We start from the raw sequence: 22,545 nt of genomic DNA, 5'->3' as shown, positions 1-22,545 counted from the left end.
GCACAAAACCATTACCAGAAAACCCAGCTATTTCCACAAATATAAGCCAGGTGTTGATGATGATCTGGTCTGCTAGGCTTTTCGGGAGCTGTCGGGGATGTTGAGCGTGTGGTTCAGGATCAGTTGCATCTTTTGCTGGGAGAAGCTATTTAAGCTGTCAGAAAAATTATAATGCAAGAACATTGAACAATTAAATGATGTGAAAAGCGATAATTGTGTGTTTGGGTGGTCTATCTCAGTTCAGTAATAACCTAAGGTAGTTGAAAATGATATTAGGGAAGTCTGAAATAAAGAACTGCTTCCAATGCAAAACAGCTACATGGCCATTAAATCTTATTTCGACTGTACAATTGCAATTTAAAACTTTTCAAAATCTAAAACAACATGACAATTGTTAGTGAAATTTACTCGATACGGTGAAATTAAGAACTGGTACAAGTGACTTAGAACAGTAATTGAGACTGGTAAAATTTGGATATTCCATTAAAAAGGTAACTATAGCCCAACATTAGTCCTTATGTTGTCAACAGAACACATAATGTCGGTAATTTCTGATGGTAATAGTTCCTATCATAACCCAAAAACTTATGCAAAACAGATGCAAAGTTTGAAAATCCACTAACACATTTGGCATCACATTCAAGTAATTCACAGTTACACGCTCTTCATCTCCTTCAAAAGAAAAATCAATTAGTTCGCTTCAGCAACAAGGCGTACAAGTTATTAAGACGTATTTAGATGTCAATTGTCAATGTTTAAGTAATTAAAATGACCGTATAAGTTTCTGATATAAGAATGGTTAACAAGTAATATGCACAATGACATAATACGCCAGTCTACAATACGCCATCAACACTTTTCAAGCCTATTCTTTAATTTACATTTGATAATGATTTTGCTTTTGTGGCAAAAAATGTAAATTTTTGAAATTGTGATGCATACCTACTATTAGTTTTGATGAATGCATTACCATGCTAAGACCACAGAATTATGAGTAAAGGAGGCTAGAATCTACGTAGAAAATGGACAACTAGGCTTGGTGAACTATGGAGTTTAACGGCTAGAAATCTACGTAAAAATGGACAACTAGACTTGTTGAACTTATGAGTTAACGCTAGAATCTACGTAAAAAGGACAACTAGACACTGGTGACTACAAAACAGTATTTAAATCTCTTTAAAGTTCTCTTACCAACTGAGTCTTCTAGAAAATATAATCTTTATCTCCAACTTTGGTACCGTCTGGCGTTTCATTCCTGCCCAAAGAAATATCGTTTGTTCGTAATTTAATGAGAAAAGACTATAGCTAAAGACCAGCTTGTAAAGCCGCACACGAACAACGTACGTACAGCTCAGATCAACATTTAACACATAACTAAACATGATTGTTAGAAACTGCGAAGTAAAGAACAAAGTATATCATACGTATCCTTTTGATAGATGCGATAAAGTCTCTTTATTAATACCAAGTAGCTTATTGTATGACTTTACCTTTATTGTAATGAATTCATCTTTACTGATTTGTTGAAACCAAAGAATTTATTCCCAAAACTCCATAGGGAATTAAACAAACAAAATGATTACGTTATAGCAATATAAAATTATATCTTCCTTTTAAAGCCATGTATAGTACATGCCGACATTTTAGACACATCAAACTTTAATATTTTATTGTATTGCTAATATTTCTACTACACGTTTTTTTAGATGACCAAAATTAAAATAGACATCACAACTATAACAGTAGTTACAAGATATACGCATTAAATAATTGAAAATTTTACAGTTAAATGTTTAATACAAAAAAAGAACAATTATTACAAAATGTACTTTTTTTCAAACAATGTTCATAAAAGAAACGATATAAACATAAAATAAAAAGAATGTGCCAGTATAATATTGGACTAAAATTGGTTAATGGCAACCCAAACTTACGATCTAATGGTGAGTAACGTTATTAGCATATATATAATGAATACTAAGCTTACATATCGAAATAATATGATATACACAGATGGGTCAACTTCTCAAGAGTCAACCTCTCTTTGTCTCTAAACGTAGACTACTATTATCTATCAGTTGTTGTGAACGAAGTCCCCGTTAGCTAGAATCTAGAAGATGTTCGTTGGTTGATCAGCTTGTGAAGGCTTGGTCTGGAAGAAATTAAGTTATTACTTGAATAAATAAGTTTCTAATTGTTAAGGTAATTACTTTTAAATAAAGATTAATTCTGAATCAATGCAGTTTCAAGGCGGGGGTTTGTCAAGTAATTAATGTTCATAATTGCAATAATTTACAAAAATTGAAAATTATTTCTAGTACCAATGTGTTGACATTTAACAACTACCTTATTATTTTTCGAAGAAAAGTTTATGTTTATTAAGTAATTTAAATAATTACCAAGAGATATGTGTAAATATATGTGTTACTTTAATATAGTTGAAAATTGAAATGCAGTATTTTCACGACTTAAATTTACAAATATTGTGACTTTACAAATTTATGTAAGCGACTAGCAGACTTTTTTGAAATTCTTTTGTACATAAACACATTTTTTTGGCAAACAAACTTATTGCGTTTCAATCGAATAAATTGTCGGCAAAATTCAGCTTTGATGTTCTCATGACAACAATAATTACAAATAGAGTGTAACCAAAGTTTTACCGCAGTAATTAATCCTGAACTCATGTGTCTGCGAATGACTTACCTCCCCTAGTTGCAATATGTACGATTGAGAAATTCCCAACAATGAGATCACTACCCCGTACTCAAGACTTAATAAACGTAGCTAAGGTTTCAACACTTACGCTACGTTTTCAACAGGAATACTCAGCATACCGTATATATATAGTTGGAGGGTTTCAGACTGAAAACTAATGTTAATAACAAGCTGTCAGCTCGTCTGGACTCTGATCGCACGGAAGTTTTCTCAGTTCCAGAATTTCCTTTTACTCGAACGTTAGGCTTTTTATAAAGCTTCCAACTCAATGTTCACGTACATTCTACTCAATATTCACCTACAATCTCAGTTTCATTTTATTCGAAAGTTAGAATTTTAGAGCCTCCAACTCAATATTCACGTATATTCACGTACATGCAATAACAACAATGCAATGTTTTTGATTGGTCGAAATAATCATTGTTCCTACCGGATTGTTTTACCGAGGCTTCCAGTTTGTCATTAGTACACACTGTGTACTAACTTTAGGACTACAGCTGTGTACCTATTGGGTACCGTCTTGTCAAGCCAATGACGGTAGAAGAGATCGTCAAAGGCTTGTAAATATCCTAAAATATTAATGTAGGGTGGGCCCAATACAGTGCAGGGGCTTCTTGACCTCACTAATTGTGATCAATCAAACAATACCATTTCATTGTATTCATTGTTGTTCATCCAGACGGTTTCTGTTGTTTTTATGGTCATGTAAATTTATAAACATAAAAAGTAAGAAAACTGAAGCCTTTTTCAAGATGTAACAGTTTTTACGGCCTCCTGCTTCCCATTGGTCATCAGTCGGGTGTATTCTGAAGAAAGGATAATATATTAAATTTGTCACGATTCTACCCTCATTCCCATATCAGGTTCCTAGTTTCATGATGTCGTATTGATCGTTATGCTTCGCCTTAAACTCGAACATTGATCAATTATCAATTTCCGGTAGAATATTAGAACATTTTGTTCATGTAGTGAGTTTGTTCGTGGTGTTGTTTGTTTTTTTGTTATACCGTATTTTATTGTTTCTGCAGATTGAATTGTTTGTCAATTGTTAGCTTGAGCTCATCAGTTAGGTTGATTAATAATCATGTGGTTTTTTGTTCATTTTATCAGTGTGTCCCGCATGATCATGGAATCGGAAACCTTTTTCAATTCGAGATCGTTCAAATACTGCGTCACTAATTCTTGTCAGTTTTATACCCCCTAAAGCAGAGGTAAACAACAATTTATATTTATAATTTGTACGAATTCTATTTCTCCAGTTCTCCCCTCCTATCAACACTGCCTAGGCTGCACTAGAATTATAATTATTAAGTAATTAAGTTTTTATCCTTTCATTTTGATTTTGAACCAAGTACCTTTTGGCCAGAATACAAAATGAAAAGTCTTAATGGCGTCAACAACGCCTTAAAGTTAAATCGCCAAATATTTGGTATTGTCATAGGTTTCAGTTTTCGGTCATGACAGACCTATCGAAATTTCGAATACTTTGTCGACCAGTACTGCTATGTGAACGATTCACGGTTTCATTACATTCGGCCGTTGAAAGCCATAAAAACTGTCAACTAGCCATCCACATCAGCAGTCAGCATTGCAAATAAGTTTATAGTATTTATCTGCGAGACAGTTGACACTTCATTAGTCATTCCATGGCTCATTTCTAAATTTCAACAGTTGACTTATAATTGAGTTATTTACAGTTTGTTGTATCTGGTCAGTCTACAATAAATCTCCAGGCTGTGTGTGCTTATGTTGTTGATGTTTGATTTATCTTGTCAATCTCAATTTTGAGAGACTACATTTTTTGATATTTCTCATGGATCAGATTTAATTTGTGTTGAACTTGAATAAACTTTAAAATTTGATTTTAAAATGTTCGATTACGTTTCTGCTTGCGATGTGGTATATAAATATAATACTAATTTTAACAATAATAATTAATTTCAGACTTCAAGTTCAATATGTCTGATGGACCAAAGTAAGTAACATTTAATGTCAACTTAATGTGAAATTCTCGTTCTACACTAATTAATTAATAAAAATAACTTTCCCCAGCTAGTATAAGAAGCTCAATCGAAAAAGGTTTCAATCAGAACTTTTTACCGTGATCGCCATTTATAGAACCAGAAATCGCCTTGTTAATATGGCATGATAATCCGAGAGATAAGGAGTTTTTCCAATTTTATCCTAGATTTTTGTGAGTGAAAACACGATTTGTTTGTTAATCTTCAAATTAACTGGGTGATCTTAAGACTGAGAGACTCTCAATAAATAAAAAATAAATCAATAAATGAAACGGAGTGACTCTCAGTGAGAGTCACTGACCGTTTGATTTATTGATTTATCTTTTCAAGTTCAATATGTCTGACGGACCAAAGTAAGTAACATTTAATGTCAACTTAATGTGAAATTCTCGTTTTACACTAATTAATTAATAAAAAATAACTTCCCCCAGCTAATATTAGAAGCTCAACCTAAAGAGGTTTCAATCAGAACTTTTTACCGTGATCGCCATATTATATAGAACCAGAAATCGCCATATTAATATGGCATAATATGCAGAGAGGAAAAGACTGATGAACCTAGACCGAGAGATAAGGAGTTTTTACAATTTTATCCTATATTTTTGGGAGTGAAAACACGATTTGTTTGTAAATCTTTAAATTAACTGGGTGATCTTAAGACTGAGAGACTCTCAATAAATAAAAAATAAATCAATAAATCAAACGGAGTGACTCTCAGTGAGAGTCACTGACCGTTTGATTTATTGATTTATCTTTTCAAGTTCAATTATATGTCTGACGGTCCTCTCAATAAATAAAAAATAAATGAATAAATCAAACGGAGTGACTCTCAGTGAGAGTCACTGACCGTTTGATTTATTGATTTATCTTTTCAAGTTCAATCATATGTCTGACGGTCCTCTCAATAAATAAAAAATAAATGAATAAATCAAACGGAGTGACTCTCAGTGAGAGTCACTGACCGTTTGATTTATTGATTTATCTTTTATGATCTGACACAATCATTGCACTTTCCGACCTCTAATTCTTTGATTATAATTCTCTAATTAATATAATCAACACCACTATCTCATTTTTCATATGAACTTCCCCAGGATTTGCGGAGGATGTAACCAGAACATTCCAAGCCGATGGGTAACCGGGTTAAACAAGTTTTGGCATCACGATTGTTTCCGTTGCACCTCTTGTAACAGGGTCGTAGCACCAACTGAGAGTTTCTACGATAACGGAGGTGAGTCACACTCCTTATCACATGTAGTTACTAGTTAACTAGTTAGGGAGGGAATAAGATAAGCTGTGAATAAATTCGTAACAAAGGCTTCTCTTCAGTAATGTGTTGTCCATATAGTCCCAACTCCCAGAAACCATTCTAGGAGTTAATATTTATAATAGTCTGACAACCTTTTCTGTTAGTTCCTCGGATTACAGCACATTTCTGAAGAGAAACCCTTGTTACGAATCCATTCACAGATGGTGTTATAAATTACGAATTTGTAAACAACACTTTATCAACACGTGTTTAAAAAAACTTTCTTTCCTCCAAGAAGACAGCCTCACCAGAGACCGATCTAACTTATGCAGAATATACTTTAACTTTTGAATTATTTTTTGTGTTAGAGATAGAGTTTTACCTTTCAACACGCCCATGCAACTCCTCGTAAAATGAAAGCCTTGCAAGTGTAACTACAGTTAGCGACTAATACGGATTTGTACTAATTATTATAATTTACATTATTGTACCCGCCTCTACTTTAAATTTATATAAATATGTAGCTCCAACCTTTGGGGGACCAATATACCATTTTTACTGATCCCAATCGCTAACATAAGCTTTGCAAGTCTTAGCCGTGGCACTGTACGATACTTTATAATTATACTCTACAATTATACTAAAATCCTTTTGTCCCTGTACGATACTTTATAATTATTATACTCTACAATTATAGTAATTATACTAAAATCCTTTTTCTACTTAACATATTACTGTTTACTTTCTGCCAGGCAAGCCCGAGTGTTTCAACTGCAAGGGAGCCCCTCAGGTACACACTTGCGGTATCTGCAACGGGACTATCAGTGGACAACGACTCATCTACCTTGCTAACACTTACCATTACGGCTGCAAGAGATGCACTAAGTGCAGTAAGTTTTTAATTTGAATTGTTAGTTAGTTATTACTAACTAGTGTAGTTAGTTAGCATAGTTAGTTAGTATAAGGCGTATTCATGTAGCAAGTTGTTAAATGTCAACAAATTGGTATAGAAAAATGTTCAATTTTTGTAAATTATTGCAAATATGCAACAGTTTTACTTGACCAAATCCCGCCGTGAAACTGCATCGAATTCAGAATTAATCTTTATTTAAAGTCTAGTAATGACCTCAACAAAGTAACTTCTTTATTCAAAGTAATAACTTAATTTTTTCCAGACCAAGCCTTCACAGCTGATCAACACGCCAACATCAAGATTCTAGCAAACGGGGACTTCGTTCACACCAACTGTTAAATAAAAGTAGTCTACAATTAATAGACAAAGAGAGGTTAACTCTTGAGAATTTTAACGCATCTGTGTATATAATATTATTCCGATAATGTAAGCTTAGTATTCAAATATATATATGAGTATAAACGTTACTCACCATTTAGAACGTATGTTTTGGGTTCGCATTAACAATTTACGTCCAATATTATACTGGCACATTCATTTTATTTTATGTTTATATCGTATTTTATGACAACTTATGAAAAAGTACATTTCTTTATTATTGTACTTTTTTTTGTAATAACACATTAATTGTAAAATTTTCAATTATTTAATGCGTATATCTTGTACATACTGGTTCTAGTTTTGAAGTCTATTATAATTGTGGTCATCTAAAAAAACTTGTAGTAGAAATATTAGCAATACAATAAATTAAAGTGTGATGTGGCCTAAAATGTCCGGTCATGTCCAATAACATGGCTTAAAAGGAAGATAATAATATTTATATTGCTATAACGTAAACATTTTTGTTGTTTACTATTTCCCTCATGGAGTTGGGAAAAATTCTTTGTTTCAACACATCAGTAAAGATGAATTCATTACAATAAAGGTAAAGTCATACTTAAGCTACTTGGTAGTAATAAAGAGCTTTATCGCATCTATCCAAAAGGATACGTACCTGAAATACTATTTCCTTTACTTCGAGTTTTCTAACAATCATGTTTAGTTAATGTTTAAAAGTTGATCTGAGCACTGTACGTACGTGTCGTGTGCGGCTTTACAAGCTGTCTTGTAGCTATCGTCTTTTCTAATTAAATTACGAAAACGCATATTTCTTTGGGCTGGACTGAAACAGCAGACGGTACCAAAGTTGGAGATAAAGATTATATTTCTAGAAGACTCAGTAGGCAAGAGAATTTAAAGAGATTTAAATCTGTTTTGTCTGTCACCAGGTCTAGTAGTCCATTTTTACGTAGATTCTAGCCGTTAACTCATAGTTCACCAAGTCTAGTTGTCCATTTTTTACGTAGATTCTAGCCGTTAACTCATAGTTCACCAAGTCTAGTAGTCCATTTTTTACGTAGATTCTAGCCTTTAACTCATAATTCAGTGGTCTCTAGCCCTTGAAATGATTAATCAAAACTAAAAGGTATGCATCACCAATTTCAAAAATTTACATTTTTGCCACAAAAGCAAAATTCATTATCAAATGTCAAATTAACAGAATATAGGCTTGCCAAGTGATGCATGGCGTATTGTAGACTGGCGTATTATACTGTATTGTGCAAATTACTTGTTACACAATTCTTATATCAGAACTATAATACGGTCATTTTAATTATTAACAATGACAATTGACATCTAAATACGTATTAATAACTTGTACGCCTTTTTGCTTGAAGCGAACTAATTGATTTTTCTTTTGAAGGAGATGAAGAGCGTGTAACTGTGAATTACTTGAATGTGATGTCAAATGTTTTAGTGGGATTTCACCCTTTGCTCGTTTTGCATAAGTTTTTGGGTTATGATAGGAACTATTCCCATCCAGAAATTACACATTATGTGTTCTGTTGGCCCAACATAAGACATAATGTTGGGCTAAATAGTTACCTTTTTAATGGAATATCCAAAATTTACAGTCTCAATTTCCTGTTCATAAGTCAACTTGTACCAGTTCTTATTCACCGTATCGAGTAAACTATACTAACAATTGTTCCATATTGTTTTAGATTTGAAAGTTAAAATTGCAATTGTAAGTCGAATAAGATTTAATGGCCCTGAGCTGTTTTGCATTGGAAAGGAGATCTCTTATTTCAGACTCCCTAATATCATTTTCAAACTTCCTTTAGGTTATTCCTGCACCTGCAGATAGACCACCCAAACACACAACTTATCGCTTTCACATCAATTTCATTGTTCAATGTTCTTGCATTTATAACTATTTGACAGCTTCACTGTCTCTCCCAGCAAAAGATGCAACTGATCCTGAACCACACGCTCAACATCCCCGACAGCTCCCGAAACCTAGCAGACCAGATCATCATCAACACCTGGCTTATATTCTGTGGAATAGCTGGGATATCTGGTAATGGTTATGTGCTTTATGTAACACACAAGTACAACGCTATCAGGATTGATGAGATGTCACTGTGGTTTATCAATAAGTTGGGAATCACGGATATACTCTCCACAGTGGTGATGGTGGTGCCGGTTACTGCTGTTAACTTCACGGGAAACCAGTGGATATTCGGAGACTTTGCTTGTATCGTGATCGCGTTTATCAGCAGAATTCCTTTCATTGCTAACATTCTTCTTATAGTCGGGTTGAATATTAACAAACTATACAGGGTAAGCTACCCTCTGAGATCTCTGGAACATATGTCAAACAAAGTGAAGGGATTGTGGCTAGTAACCGTTATAACTCTAGCTACCATTAACCCATTCCTTGGTCTCCTCTTCAACAACTTCACTGCTACACTCCACTTCAACAGTTTGGCGTCTGTGTGTCGGCTGACAAACGAAGTGTTCCTGGTTGTGGTAATCAGGTTTATCATCTACATCATCATCCCTGGTACCATCCTCATTATCACTAACACTGCACTTGTTATCATAGCCTTTAAGAAGACCCAAACTTCTGTTAATAAACGGAACATTGTGGTTGTTCTGGGGGTGACTTTTCAGTTCCTTATTGCGTTTATTCCTTACACCCTGGTGCTGTCTGTAGCGTTTTATATTCCTGTTAAGGATTGGGTGGTACGTGGTGCGTTCTCCCTTCTTTACACCACTTGTTGGTTTAATCCTATCGTGTACTACCTTAACAACCCTACATTCAAAGAGTTTACTAATAGTCTTGTGAGAAATGGCTGGAGCAAACTAAGAGGGTTACAGAGAAGTGAAAGTGAGAGGTTAAGATTGTATCGGGTGTTGACCTCCTCTCCGAGTACCAATAGATTTAATGTGAATACGGAGGAATTTGAGTTGGGTTTACGGTGATTTTAGTTTTAATTTATTGTTCAATTTGACCAAAACCCATAATTGGGTAGAGTGTACCGCTGCCAGTGTCTCTCTTTCCCAAATAAAATCAAAAGATATTAATTTGAATGACCGTCTGCAAATGCAAAATGATACCGAGAAAGAAATCGGTCGCTCGCTTTTCCCATTTATACACAGCTTACGAATTGTAATAATTGTCGATAAATTATATCAATCAAATGCTGTAAAAATCTTTTTGGGTTGCTTTCGGGTCGATACCTAGTAATTCGGGATAAGGGCGGTATAGTTAGTGTTAAATTATCTGATGTTTATTGAATCGTTATTGCCAAGTACAGCTGCCTTCGGGTAGTTCTTCTTAATCGATCACAATTGTAAATGAATGGGAAAAGCGAGCGACCAATTTCATTCTCGGTATCATTTTGCATTTGCAGAAGGTCATTCAAATTATTATCATTTACATTTGTTTGATGTCAGGGTACTTTACAAAAAAGAAAGCACCGGATAATTTTGAAAGTTATAAAAACTGCATTCCAAATAATATGTGTGTTTAAGTTAAATGTAAAAAGCGTGTCCGATCTAAGATTATCATACTTAAAGTAGACATCTCCACATGTCCAAAACTTATAAACAATCAATGATCTAAAAATAGGATAAGCTCTACAAAAACCAACAAGAATGTTCCACGATCCCTGTCACTGTCACTACTCCTACTCTTGTCAAGATCCTCCAGGTGAGAGCATATTTGTTCCCTTTTCTTAGGTAGAGGAGAGCACAGATCCAGAGCCATGTGCTCGGAGCAGGTGGTGATATAACTGTTGTCATAAGTTTCGTTGTCACCCCTCACTCCAAAACCCTCATCACATTCCACCGTGATGCTCTCTCCAGGGAGGAATACTGGGACTGACACATCCAGCAGGGCTCTCCCATTTTCAGCTTTTACATCCTTACAAGTAACTTTACTAAGAACTTTCTGTTCATTTAGAGTATAGAGTCGGATCCAGTCTAGGGTTCTGGTGTCATTGATGGAGCTGAAAACATGAGATCCTAGAGTGATGGAGTTATATCGGGGAAGATACTGCATCAGGGACCACATCCCGTCCCTTTCTATAGTCTCCAGTGCGGGACAGAGCAACAGTATTTGCTCCTCTTTTTCCTCCGCACTTTTACAAGTTTGGAGGAATGCTTTAGACGTCAACAACTCAACCCAGGAGAGCAGTGCGATGCACATATCGGTGTTCTTAAGCTGAACTGTCGTTTTCTTGCAACCAAAGTAATTTGGCTGTCCGTCGGTCGTAACAGACCTCAACTCCCAGGTTTGGTCACATGCTGAGCTCCAAACCAGTGGGTATGCCATGGGCCCTTTCATGTTGAGACCCTCATATCCTGTGATGTCCACCTCCACGCACTGTCCTGTATCCGCACTCTGGATAACCAGTCCCGTCTCCTGGCTCATCTTCATGGTCTCCTCTGAGTCCCGAGTAACACTTCTAAAAAGACATCTTTTATCTAGGATTACAGCTAACGACTCTAAGTCAGTATGGTAATCAAGTTCACCCATTCTTTCCTTGTACAATGAACAGTCCGAGAGTTTGTCCAGGGAGATGGTGAGGGTTTGGCAATCCTCCAGAACTTTACAGTAGTCCGAACATTGGTTCCCTGGAGGTAGGGAGAACTTTTGGATGGGTTCCGAATTTACAACAGCGAAGTGGAAGTAACAGCTATAAGTGCTATTTGAACCAGGAAATATTATCAGCGCGATAGTTATCTTCAAGAGGGTGGTTATTATTTTTAGATGAGACATTCTCCTGAGTTTTAAGCAGAGATTTGTAACCAAACTGAAAATAATGAAACGAGGCAGGAGCCTATCCCGGTTGCAAGGTGTTTCAGTTTACCGAGTAGAAACTTGCAGAGAGAAACTGAAAGTGATGAAATGACGAATTTGTATTTAACCACAGCCGGAACGATTTATATTCCTTTGTTTTCTTTGATCTTCAAGTTGTAATGTTTTATTGTTTCCACTAAATGATCCAAAAGGCTTCAATACATTGAAGCATGGGTGCACCAGCGAGATCGTATTTAGCCTCCCCTTGCAGAGCTCAGACTCAGTCAATTGAGAAAACTTGATGAATGGTACTAAAATTGATTTATGTGTATTACACACTTGTGTGCTACACACTTGTGTGTTACACACTTGTGTGTAATACAGCAACTGATAAGGCATGTAATCTGTAGTACAAGTAGTGAATTGTTCGGACTGATTTGTGGCGAGATAGCTTAGTGGTTATAGCATCCGAGCGTTCATCGGGAGGTCGTGGGTTCAATTCCCGCTCTCGGCACATCTCACCCTTACTTTTCACGAAAACGTACTACCTTACTGCCTTATTCCAGTGAGCTGCATGATTAGACTTCTGACCCAACCCAGTTAAATATATGTACCAGAATGTTGCTCTATGAATCTTGGCTGCTTAAATGCTTAAATGCTGGGCCCTGAAATACGGGTGCTAGGCCCTGAAATACGGGTGCGACCGAGTTTCCTCCCCCACTTAACCTAATGGTTATATCTGCAACGATCCTTAGTCGAGAGTCTGTATAAATTGTGTGTTACACACTTGTGTGTAATACAGCAACTGATAAGGCATGTAATCTGTAGTACAAGTAGTGAATTGTTCGGACTGATTTGTGGCGAGATAGCTTAGTGGTTATAGCATCCGAGCGTTCATCGGGAGGTCGTGGGTTCAATTCCCGCTCTCGGCACATCTCACCCTTACTTTTCACGAAAACGTACTACCTTACTGCCTTATTCCAGTGAGCTGCATGATTAGACTTCTGACCCAACCCAGTTAAAAATTGATTTATATTTTTGTCGGCGATCATGTCTCTCCTTTAAAAAACACATAGTGTGAGAGATGATGGTATTAGACCAAATTGAGGTATTGGAAGTCAAAATCACCGACAAAATGGAAAACCAAATTTTCCCATCTCATTTTCCATTTTCAGGTTTTGAAGACTAAATTTCCCCGACCGAAATTTCACAGTTATAAAACGCATCACGATACGCTTTTTAGTAAACAGCCGGGTCATGTCCATCGGAATATTCATCATGACTGGAAATAATAACTACTTTAGCTTATGAACATTAACCATAATTATATGTGCATGAGATAAATTACCATGTTGCTTGATAAGGGAGAATTTATAAATGTTATAAAAGATTTTAAATTGCGTTGTTATAGCGCCGGAATAATGCTATCGCTGGAATATTCACCCAACAAACATTACCAGAGATATCGACCAGGAAGAAATGAAGAAAGGCATCAAATGCTTACAAAATGGAAAGGCAGCGGGTATCGACTTAATTCTTAATGAGTTCCTCAAAACATCGACGGACGAAGTTGTGAAACTCATTCAAAAACTCTTTAATGAATGTCTTAAGTTTGGTGTATACCCTTGGAACACCACTATCGTTACCCCTCTCCACAAAAAAGGTTGTCCACATGACCCGGATAACTATCGAGCAATCGCCGTGGGCAGCAATCTGGGCAAGTTATTTTCAAATATTTTGCTCAGTCGACTTCTCGAATTCAGAGCTGTACATTGCCCCGAATCACAGAACCAGAGAGGATTTTGCAAGGGGGCACAAACCTCTGATCATATTTTCACACTTAACACCTGTATTGAAAAATATGTAAAAGTCCAACGGAAAAGAATCTACAGCTGTTTTGTAGACTTTCAGAAAGCGTTCGACACGGTATCAAGAGAAGCACTATTGTACAAATTAAATAAGCTTGGTATGCAGGGGCGGTTTTTTGATTGCCTCCAATACATGTACAGAAACTCAAAAGCAAGGCTTAAAATGGTTAAAAAGCTCTCGGCTTGTTTTGACGTTAATGCAGGAACGGAACAGGGCCACCCCTTGAGCCCAGAACTCTTCAAATGCTATATCTATGAACTTTCCCTCCAGATTAACACCCTGACCGGAGTGGAAAGTCCCCAACTCAACAACCAACAGATTACTCACCTGCTTTGGGCGGACGATCTGGTCCTGCTAGCCCTTAACAAGGTCAGTCTTCAGCTAATGATTGACCAACTCCACATATTTTGCACTAACTGGGGATTGATTGTTAACATTAAGAAAACTGTGGTCATCATCTTCAATCCCTCAGGAAGGCAGTTACTCGAGAGTAAAACATTTACCTACGGCAGAAGTATTGTAATCCCCTCGGTCAAAAGCTACTGCTACCTAGGTACTCATTTCACAATATGTGGCAGTATGAAGCTTAACCAAGAGCAGCTCAGGATCAAAGGACTTCGAGCATACTTCTCCCTGAAAAAGACGGTTGATCTTTCCTCAATTTCTAAAGAGGCTGTGCTCAAACTCTTCGATGCCCTTATACTTCCTGTCGTATCATACGGTAGTCAGGTGTGGCTCCCCTATACCAACATTCTCAGCAACATCTGCCAGAAGAAAACACAGTCTGACAAAGACACACTCAGTCAACTAGCGAACGACAGCATCGAGCGCCTGCATCTCTCGCTGCTAAAATGGACGACTGGGGTCAACAAGAGAACTTCAAATATCCCGATATGGGGAGACACAGGAAGATATCCCCTTGGAATACAACTGAGTAAGCTCTTTCTTGACTTCCACAACAGGCTCGTCCTCCTTGACAGAAAAAACTCACCACAGATTGTTCGCCATGCTTTTGTAGAGCAAAGAAACCTAGAGCTGACCTGGTTCCGAACATCGAGAGCGCTGACCGACGCATTTGACCCAGGAGCAATTAAACGAACAATTGTCTCGAAGAATGTTCCCATGCCGAACAGCCAACTCGTTCGGAGTAGAATGAGAAATTGGTTCCAAGAAAAGTGGGAAAAAGCTCGACTTGAAAACAAAAAGCTTACATTCTACAACGAAGTCAAAAGCAGCTTTGGATTAGAACCATACCTGTCTCTACCCAATCACAAGAAAACCCGATGTACCACATGGCTGAGGACAAGCTCCCACAAACTTAATATCGAGACGGGGCGATATGGCTGGAAAAACTCAAGCATCTTCTACAGAGCTTGCCACTTCTGCTGCAGTTCAGACAGAATCACCATAGACCTCCTGAATGAGCTCCCGTTTAGTGACATCATTAAAGAAGACGAAGTCCATTTGCTTAAAGAATGTCCTGTCTACAAGGAGATCAGACAAAGAAACAGCACAGACCTTCACAACATACTCACAAATAGTCAATTCAGTAAATTATTTCATGAGAATTACATTTTGGAGACCAGAAATTTTGTTTATAATCTATTTCGTGAAAGATTTCCTAAAAGTAAGCTATGACTTAGTATCCTTATTTCGTGCACACTTTCAAACCTTTTAATTATTTATTTAAGATATTATGTTCTTTTTATTGTTTGGTTGAATAACTTTCATTTAACTGATTGGGATCTGACACATGTAATTTTGTAATGATCTTTCTAATTTCTAATTTCTAATTTCTAATTTCTTACCATTACACGTTAAAATGTCATCAATAATCAATTATTCATCTTACATTCAAAAGTAGACATAAGAACTGTCGAATTTTCAATTTAAAACTAAAAACAGCTGATGTTGTTGGTTTCATTGACGGTGGTTTCATTGACGTTAGCTCCATCCATACTTTGATCAAAAGTGACCAATGTGACAAATGGATGGAAAGTGGAAACATCAGCACGTTGTTGCTTGCTTGCTATATTTTAATTGGACACAATCTATAAATAGATTTAAAGGCACTTCATGTTATTGCTAGTTATATTTTATTTGAACAGATTAGTTTTATCAATTGTGTGTTTCATCAATGGTAAAGAGTATAATCTCAACGTTTCGTGTACAGCAAAGGCATGTTGCCAAAACGTCGACAATACATGGTGTATTTTGTTTTACAGTGAGTCATGGAGACTCTTATTTCGTCCCCAATAATCTATATCTCATTATCAGCAGTACTATAAAATAGGACTGGGAGGGCTCCAAGAATGTTTGCTTGTTGTGGCCGAGACTATCAAGGCTATAATAAGTGTTCGTCCTCATATTATTAAAACATTATTCATATTATGTCATTACGACAGCCAAATTTTCGTCACTCACTTTTATTGTTTATAGACCCCTTCCCCCAATTCAAACATAGCTCTCGTGTTTAAATTAAAGAGCTTTTAAAACCTCAACCACTCTATCAACTGTGGACGATACCTTAAATAGCTTATTCTAAATTCTTATCAGTGCAGTACCCTGTGCAACTGCAACAGATTTCTATTAATTTCTTCTGAAATTGAACAAACTATAAATTATACTAGAACTATAAACTAAATGCTTACTGGACAGCTCACTGCTCAGCCTGTCACTCCGCCGCAGCTTCAATGTTTATAAGCAGAAAAAGCCTGAGGTCCCCGCAGATAACTGAATGCTGATTCTGTCCAACTAGCACTATAAACAGCTGATCATTGTTATTCTTGTAATCTCTCTCAACCGATAGATTTGTTTCGAGTCTCCACGATTTTGTAATGTGAACTTTATCTCTAAACATTGTCACAGTGAATCAGCTACTGTTAAAAAGTATTGTCCACAAAAAGAGTATGTGGTTGATGAAACGATATCTTATCGTACTCGGGAACTGGTTGGTCGAACAGGTCAACTACGTGCTCTGATTAGTCAAGCTCAGCGCCATTGTGTACTTTAAGAATTGTAAACAAGCAAAGAGACATTTTCTCTAAATCAACTATTGTCCAGCTCCAGCAGTTGTTTTTAAAGTACTTCCAATTGTTTTGAATGCAAACCACTTGTCATCTGCAGTGGTCTCATTTGAATTACAAATCTTCTTTTAAAACTGCTGTCGGTGTGGTTTTCTAAACATCGTGTCAGGTTTGAGTCTGTTTGAATGAATCTTTTGTGGTTTCAGGGTCGGTGATTTATTAATGAAGCAAACAAATGTTAATACTTAATAGCAGTGTTATAATGTTTGATCAGTGAAGTTGTCGGCAGGTTTATAAGTTTATAGCAGCTAAGAGACGCTTCACTTTGAAATAAACCGCTTCACTCTGAAGTTCACTTGTGTTTTCAGGGACTGATATCCATACATTTGATCAATTACTGCTTACGACTAGATCGCTCAGTTACGTCATGTCTCATATTATCACACACTGTGCTGATGAAATTCATGGCACTTTCTCAGATAGTACGAGGGAGCTTCTTGTTGCTTATCTTTTCTATCGCAAATTTGATATTTAGTCCATTAATAACGATGTGAATGTTCTTTTGATTGTATCTATGTATATGTGATGTGAGCAAGCGAACACATCCAGTGATATTGGAACCGCGGTTGAGTACTTACAATATTAAAAGTAAGAAAGAAATTGCCATGATTGAACAAAGACTTTTTTCGGACGTACCAATTTTACGATAGCTATAATATTGACCCCTGAGGGCTGCTACTCGCTCGATTCTCTGCTCACGCGTTAGTAGCCTCCTTACGCCGCGCGCACGTGCGGTGTTCACTTCACAATCTACACTCGGCCTTTTTTGTTTAAATCTGTTCCGTTAATTTGTTCGTTCCTCGACACGGCAAGATAATTTGACTGTATTGTTGCATTATAGTAAGCACATTTGAAGTGGCCAATGCACAGTGACACTGACAGTCGTACTTTATCCTAAAAAAGCTGATTGGTTATTCACCGTTAAATATCACTCTTCTTTTAATCCTCAAGTTTTAAATTAATGAGAAAATGAACTTTTTTGTTTTAAATTAATGAACTTGTTTGTTGACCTTGAAGCTTGGTGACAGCCGCTATTTGTTTATTCCTTATGTAGACTTTACAGAATTGTTTAGTTTTTAGAAAGACACAAGCATTCAGTAGTTATAAGCTTTACAAACTTTTTGTTTGTGAATTTTCCTTCGTATTGCGTGGGTAGTAACAGTTTAAACAGTTGAAAGACTGTGTGCCCATTAATAGAAAAAGAATGGTCGAAAGTTATTGATTAGTCAAAACTTGTAAAATGGATTGGGGATAATTATGGAGGTCTTAAACCAATTCAGATTGCGATTTCAATTTTATAACAAGTCGTTTTCTTGTGTTGAGCCGTTACTGGGTAAAGTTGTTAAGAATAGTTTTCAAGGTAGACTGTAGTTGTTACTACAGGCGATAGACTTCGTCGTAATTTGCATTCGATCAAACGTTTTCGACAAGCTGCGACCACACTCTGGGGCGTGATCACGTGACCACACCCTCCGGGTGTGATCACGTGATGATGACTCACATTCTAAAATTCATGATATTGATGTTTACGTTTTCCTACTGGCGATCAATTGAAGATAATTCTATTCACCATTTTCTGATATACTCAAAGTGTTTTAGCATCTTAGTTCACAAGAAATGGTAGCAGAAGAATGCGTGAAAACTTCAAGGCTCCGACCGCAGACAAACCCACTCTGGAGGTAATTTGAATATGTAATTTGAATATGTAATTTGAATATGTAATTTGTCATTTGAATGTGCATGTGATACGATTATCCTATAATTTGCACCTCAGTGACTAAGTTAGTGCTGCTCAATGTGTCTGTAGTTGAAGTATTGCCGTTATTGCTTGTATCTTCTGAGATATCATCAACAGATTGTCGATATTGAAATCCGTCACCTAGCCAGCAATGAGGCAGGGCAGGCGAAACCTCCCTGACAATATATCCCATATAGCTAACACATATCTCTTGAGACTATTCCTGTGATCAGGATGCCGGATAATGTGGCAAAATGCTTCGATTTTATCAAAAATTCCGGAGGCTCCGCCGGGGCTCGCCTGTCATGGCAGACAATACTGAGAAAAGTTAATTAAATTTCGCGGTTTTTGAATCATTTTGTTCTGCAGTGTGAATGACTCAGAAAATCATGTGGCATTTGTGATTCTAAATATCTAATAGCGACTTTGAACAGTCGGCGACAGCATGTTGATGATGACATTCAGTTTATTGATATCCGGTTCTGATGTAATCAATTCAAAGTTTTTAAATCAACTAAGTGCATTTAAATAGCTAGTCGGTCGGAAGATCAATCTATCCCTTCCTCGAATTTTTTCGCGTTGAAAACTAGTCTTGACCATTGTTTCTGCAGATTTGAGGCTACCTTCAAAATATTCTTCCGATGACGTAAGATTTCTCGACGAAGTTTCTCTTTTCGATTAATTACATTGTCTCGACAGAGTCAACGTCAGAATCAAAGTGATTGGGATAATATAGTGGAAGTAGGCTAGTATGAGATCAGTACTGATTGTACCATAATACGATGTAGATAGCTGCGTGAACTGATCGAATTTTATAAACGTTTTTGACAAGATTTTCCAATAAACTTTTTATAGATAGTTTAATAACAACTACTTTTTTCAGACAACTGAGCATAGACGGCCAGAACCACCGAGAAGTTCAAGTCAACTTGATAATCGACCAATTTAAAAATGGCTGCAACTTAAAAAGTAAAGGTAATCATCTATCGTTACAGTTTACGGGGCCAACTTGGGACTATTTATATTAATCGGTGTACGAAATTTTTCCCTATCACTGGGAGTTTTTTAGTAATTACTTATACAAAGACTTAAGACCTGTGCACATTGACATAGCAGAATTTGAGTAAAAAGAACTTGGTTGTTCTCATTTTGCTCTAAAATAAACTTAAAATAAAGCTACTCCTCACAGCAGGTTCGCCGACAAGGAAGCAGCCAGCTGAAACCCCGAAGTCCAAATCAGATCTCATGTGCAGAAAACTTAGAGACAAACTATATATGGTAAGAGTAAATTATGTTGAAATTATGTTATTTGATAGATTTACAACCTCCCATATCCAAAAATTTTTTAATTTCCTACATTCTCAATTTTTTCGTTTTCTGTGGCCCGCTCGCTTCGCTCGCATAAAAAGTCTTTGTATTCGGCGGTTCAAAGATTTTTCATGGCGGATTCCAGATTCTCAATTTTACGTTTTTAGGGCCCGGAATGCTTTTTAATAGATAATCCTAGATTACTTTTGGGGGCAAAAGTAATCTCCGAAAATTTTGGAAATTTAAACTAGATTTGGCCTCCTGGAACGAATCTGACAATGGAGAACGATTTTAGCATACTATTTTCTGATTTCAATTTTTATTGGGATAATTAGTCTGGATTCTAGAATCCCTAAACACTTGACTTAACTAAAGCACGAAATAGGAGACAGCATGAAGTATCAAGAGTTTATAATTTTGGCAAAAATGTTTTCTCATCTACTACCATCACTTTCTGCTTTCAAGCTACAGATTTTATAGCTAATAGCAACAAACTTTGGTCTGTGAAACGAAATTTGATAGACTGGATCAGTGGATCCCTGACTGAGGACATTTAAATAACGGTCCAGCAACTTTTAGTCTGCTCTTTCACTTAAATTCCTACTGAAATATTATCGAAAATTCTCAGAGTTGGCTCTCGAATTTCCTACTTTTTGTTAAAAATTTCCTACTTTTAAAAATTTCCTACATTCTTAGAATGCGAGAATGCGGGTTTTTGGATATGGGTACAACCTATCAATAATTTGTAACTTTATTTTGCAAAATATTGGTGAAGATTTAGATTAAGTGCACATTAATGATAAACGTTTCAGGTTCACCTACAGAATGAAAAAATGAAGCCCGAAAGAAAGTTTTACCTCATTGCCCAGTAAGTTTAAAATCCCATTTTCCAAATCTAAAATTACCACCAGCATTTTCTTGTGTACTGCAGAAGGTCGCAAAAAAACCCAACACCTGGAACTTAACCTCTTTATAATTTATATATCTGAATTTCCCTGTACTGCTAACAATATCATGTTCTGATTTGCTACTTATATAGCTGACACAAGTATTATTCGATAAACTGCTATATAAAATGTGACTTTATTTATTTCTTCAGAGAGGTAGGAAGGAAGCGACAACGTCCCATATCCTGCACCACGACCACCAGCACTCTCAACAGACTAAACTCCGCCTCCTCCTCCTCCACCAGCAGTCAGCGACACTACCCTTCTAATGGTTAGTCCTGTTTAGTCTAGTGGTTACTAGTGGTTACTAGTGGTTACTAGTGGTTACTAGTGGTTACTAGTGGTTACTAGTGGTTACTAGTGGTTACTAGTGGTTACTAGTGGTTACTAGTGGTTACTAGTGGTTACTAGTGGTTACTATTGGTTACTAGTGGTTACTAGTGGTTACTAGTGGTTACTAGTGGTTACTAGTGGTTACTATTGGTTACTAGTGGTTACTAGTGGTTACTTGTGGTTACTAGTGGTTACCAGCAGTCAGCGACACTACCCTTCTAACGGTTAGTCCTGTTTAGTCTAGTGGTTACTAGTGGTTACTTATACTAGTGGTTACTAGTGGTTACTAGTGGTTACTAGTGGTTACTAGTGGTCAGCGACACTACCCTTCTAATGGTTAGTCCTGTTGAGTCTAGTGGTTACTAGTGGTTACTAGTGGTAACTAGTGGTTACTAGTGGTTACCAGCAGTCAGCGACACTACCCTTCTAATGGTTAGTCCTGTTGAGTCTAGTGGTTACTAGTGGTTACTAGTGGTTACTAGTGGTTACTAGTGGTTACTAGTGGTTACTAGTGGTTACTAGTGGTTACCAGCAGTCAGCGACACTACCCTTCTAACGGTTAGTTCTGTTGAGTCTAGTGGTTACTAGTGGTTACTAGTGGTTACTAGTGGTTACTAGTGGTTACTATTGGTTACTAGTGGTTACTAGTGGTTACTTGTGGTTACTAGTGGTTACCAGCAGTCAGCGACACTACCCTTCTAACGGTTAGTCCTGTTTAGTCTAGTGGTTACTAGTGGTTACTTATACTAGTGGTTACTAGTGGTTACTAGTGGTTACTAGTGGTTACTAGTGGTCAGCGACACTACCCTTCTAATGGTTAGTCCTGTTGAGTCTAGTGGTTACTAGTGGTTACTAGTGGTAACTAGTGGTTACTAGTGGTTACCAGCAGTCAGCGACACTACCCTTCTAATGGTTAGTCCTGTTGAGTCTAGTGGTTACTAGTGGTTACTAGTGGTTACTAGTGGTTACTAGTGGTTACTAGTGGTTACTAGTGGTTACTAGTGGTTACTAGTGGTCAGCGACACTACCCTTCTAATGGTTAGTCCTGTTGAGTCTAGTGGTTACTAGTGGTTACTAGTGGTAACTAGTGGTTACTAGTGGTTACTGGTTACTAGTGGTTACTTATACTAGTGGTTACTAGTGGTTACTAGTGGTTACTAGTGGTTACTAGTGGTCAGCGACACTACCCTTCTAATGGTTAGTCCTGTTGAGTCTAGTGGTTACTAGTGGTT

General features: G+C 36.8%; 3 protein-coding genes and 2 non-coding genes across 9 annotated transcripts in view; all 5 read left to right on the top strand.

Annotated features, from left to right (window-relative positions):
- Positions 1-4,645: 4,645 nt before the first annotated feature.
- Positions 4,646-7,546, top strand: LOC134814021 (four and a half LIM domains protein 1-like). 2 transcript variants are annotated; one of them, XM_063821989.1, is made up of 4 exons: positions 4,646-4,693; positions 5,834-5,970; positions 6,741-6,878; positions 7,164-7,546. In XM_063821989.1, the coding sequence occupies exons 1-4, from the start codon at positions 4,677-4,679 to the stop codon at positions 7,238-7,240; spliced, it is 369 nt and encodes a 122-aa protein (XP_063678059.1). In that variant the 5' UTR covers positions 4,646-4,676; the 3' UTR covers positions 7,241-7,546. The 2 variants fall into 2 exon arrangements, with proteins under 2 accessions (XP_063678059.1, XP_063678060.1); XM_063821990.1 differs by lacking the exon at positions 4,646-4,693 and adding an exon at positions 4,951-5,092.
- A 1,644-nt stretch (positions 7,547-9,190) lies between these two features.
- On the top strand, positions 9,191-10,210 carry LOC134813826 (C5a anaphylatoxin chemotactic receptor 1-like). The gene has a single exon (XM_063821705.1). It carries the CDS (start codon positions 9,191-9,193, stop codon positions 10,208-10,210), a length of 1,020 nt encoding a protein of 339 aa, XP_063677775.1.
- Positions 10,211-12,473: 2,263 nt separating this feature from the next.
- Positions 12,474-12,546, top strand: Trnan-guu (transfer RNA asparagine (anticodon GUU)). Its single transcript has one exon. It is a non-coding gene; the product is annotated as a tRNA-Asn (tRNA).
- Positions 12,547-12,891: 345 nt separating this feature from the next.
- Trnan-guu (transfer RNA asparagine (anticodon GUU)) lies at positions 12,892-12,964 on the top strand. The gene has a single exon. It is a non-coding gene; the product is annotated as a tRNA-Asn (tRNA).
- Positions 12,965-18,576: 5,612 nt separating this feature from the next.
- The window catches only part of LOC134813937 (cyclic nucleotide-binding domain-containing protein 2-like), a 99,199-nt gene continuing 95,230 nt past the window's right edge, over positions 18,577-22,545 (top strand). For 2 of the 4 annotated variants that reach the window (XM_063821880.1, XM_063821877.1), the window contains exons 1-5: positions 18,577-18,666; positions 19,609-19,700; positions 19,915-20,003; positions 20,846-20,901; positions 21,133-21,251. In XM_063821880.1, coding sequence (XP_063677950.1) covers positions 18,605-18,666; positions 19,609-19,700; positions 19,915-20,003; positions 20,846-20,901; positions 21,133-21,251 — 418 coding nt within the window. In that variant the 5' untranslated portion in view covers positions 18,577-18,604. The remainder of the gene's footprint in view (positions 18,667-19,608; positions 19,701-19,914; positions 20,004-20,845; positions 20,902-21,132; positions 21,252-22,545) is intronic. The other 2 variants (XM_063821881.1, XM_063821878.1) reach the window with 2 other exon arrangements.

This window comes from Bolinopsis microptera, chromosome 4 (genome assembly GCF_026151205.1).
Source record: "Bolinopsis microptera isolate Bmic1 chromosome 4, MBARI_Bmic_1.0, whole genome shotgun sequence".
NCBI classification, from domain to species: domain Eukaryota; kingdom Metazoa; phylum Ctenophora; class Tentaculata; order Lobata; family Bolinopsidae; genus Bolinopsis; species Bolinopsis microptera.
The sequence above is the reverse complement of the archived record's forward strand: the minus strand, read 5'-3'. Positions and strand labels throughout refer to the sequence as shown.

What these genes read in the sequence shown, in the direction of transcription:
- LOC134814021 (XM_063821989.1), top strand. An exon ending in GAGTTTCTACGATAACGGAG is followed by an intron (nt 5,971 to 6,740) that starts GTGAGTCACACT and finishes ACTTTCTGCCAG; the next exon opens with GCAAGCCCGAGTGTTTCAAC. An exon ending in CAAGAGATGCACTAAGTGCA is followed by an intron (nt 6,879 to 7,163) that starts GTAAGTTTTTAA and finishes AATTTTTTCCAG; the next exon opens with ACCAAGCCTTCACAGCTGAT.
- LOC134813826 (XM_063821705.1), top strand. Translation starts at nt 9,191, where the DNA reads ATGCAACTGATCCTGAACCACACGCTCAACATCCCCGACAGCTCCCGA.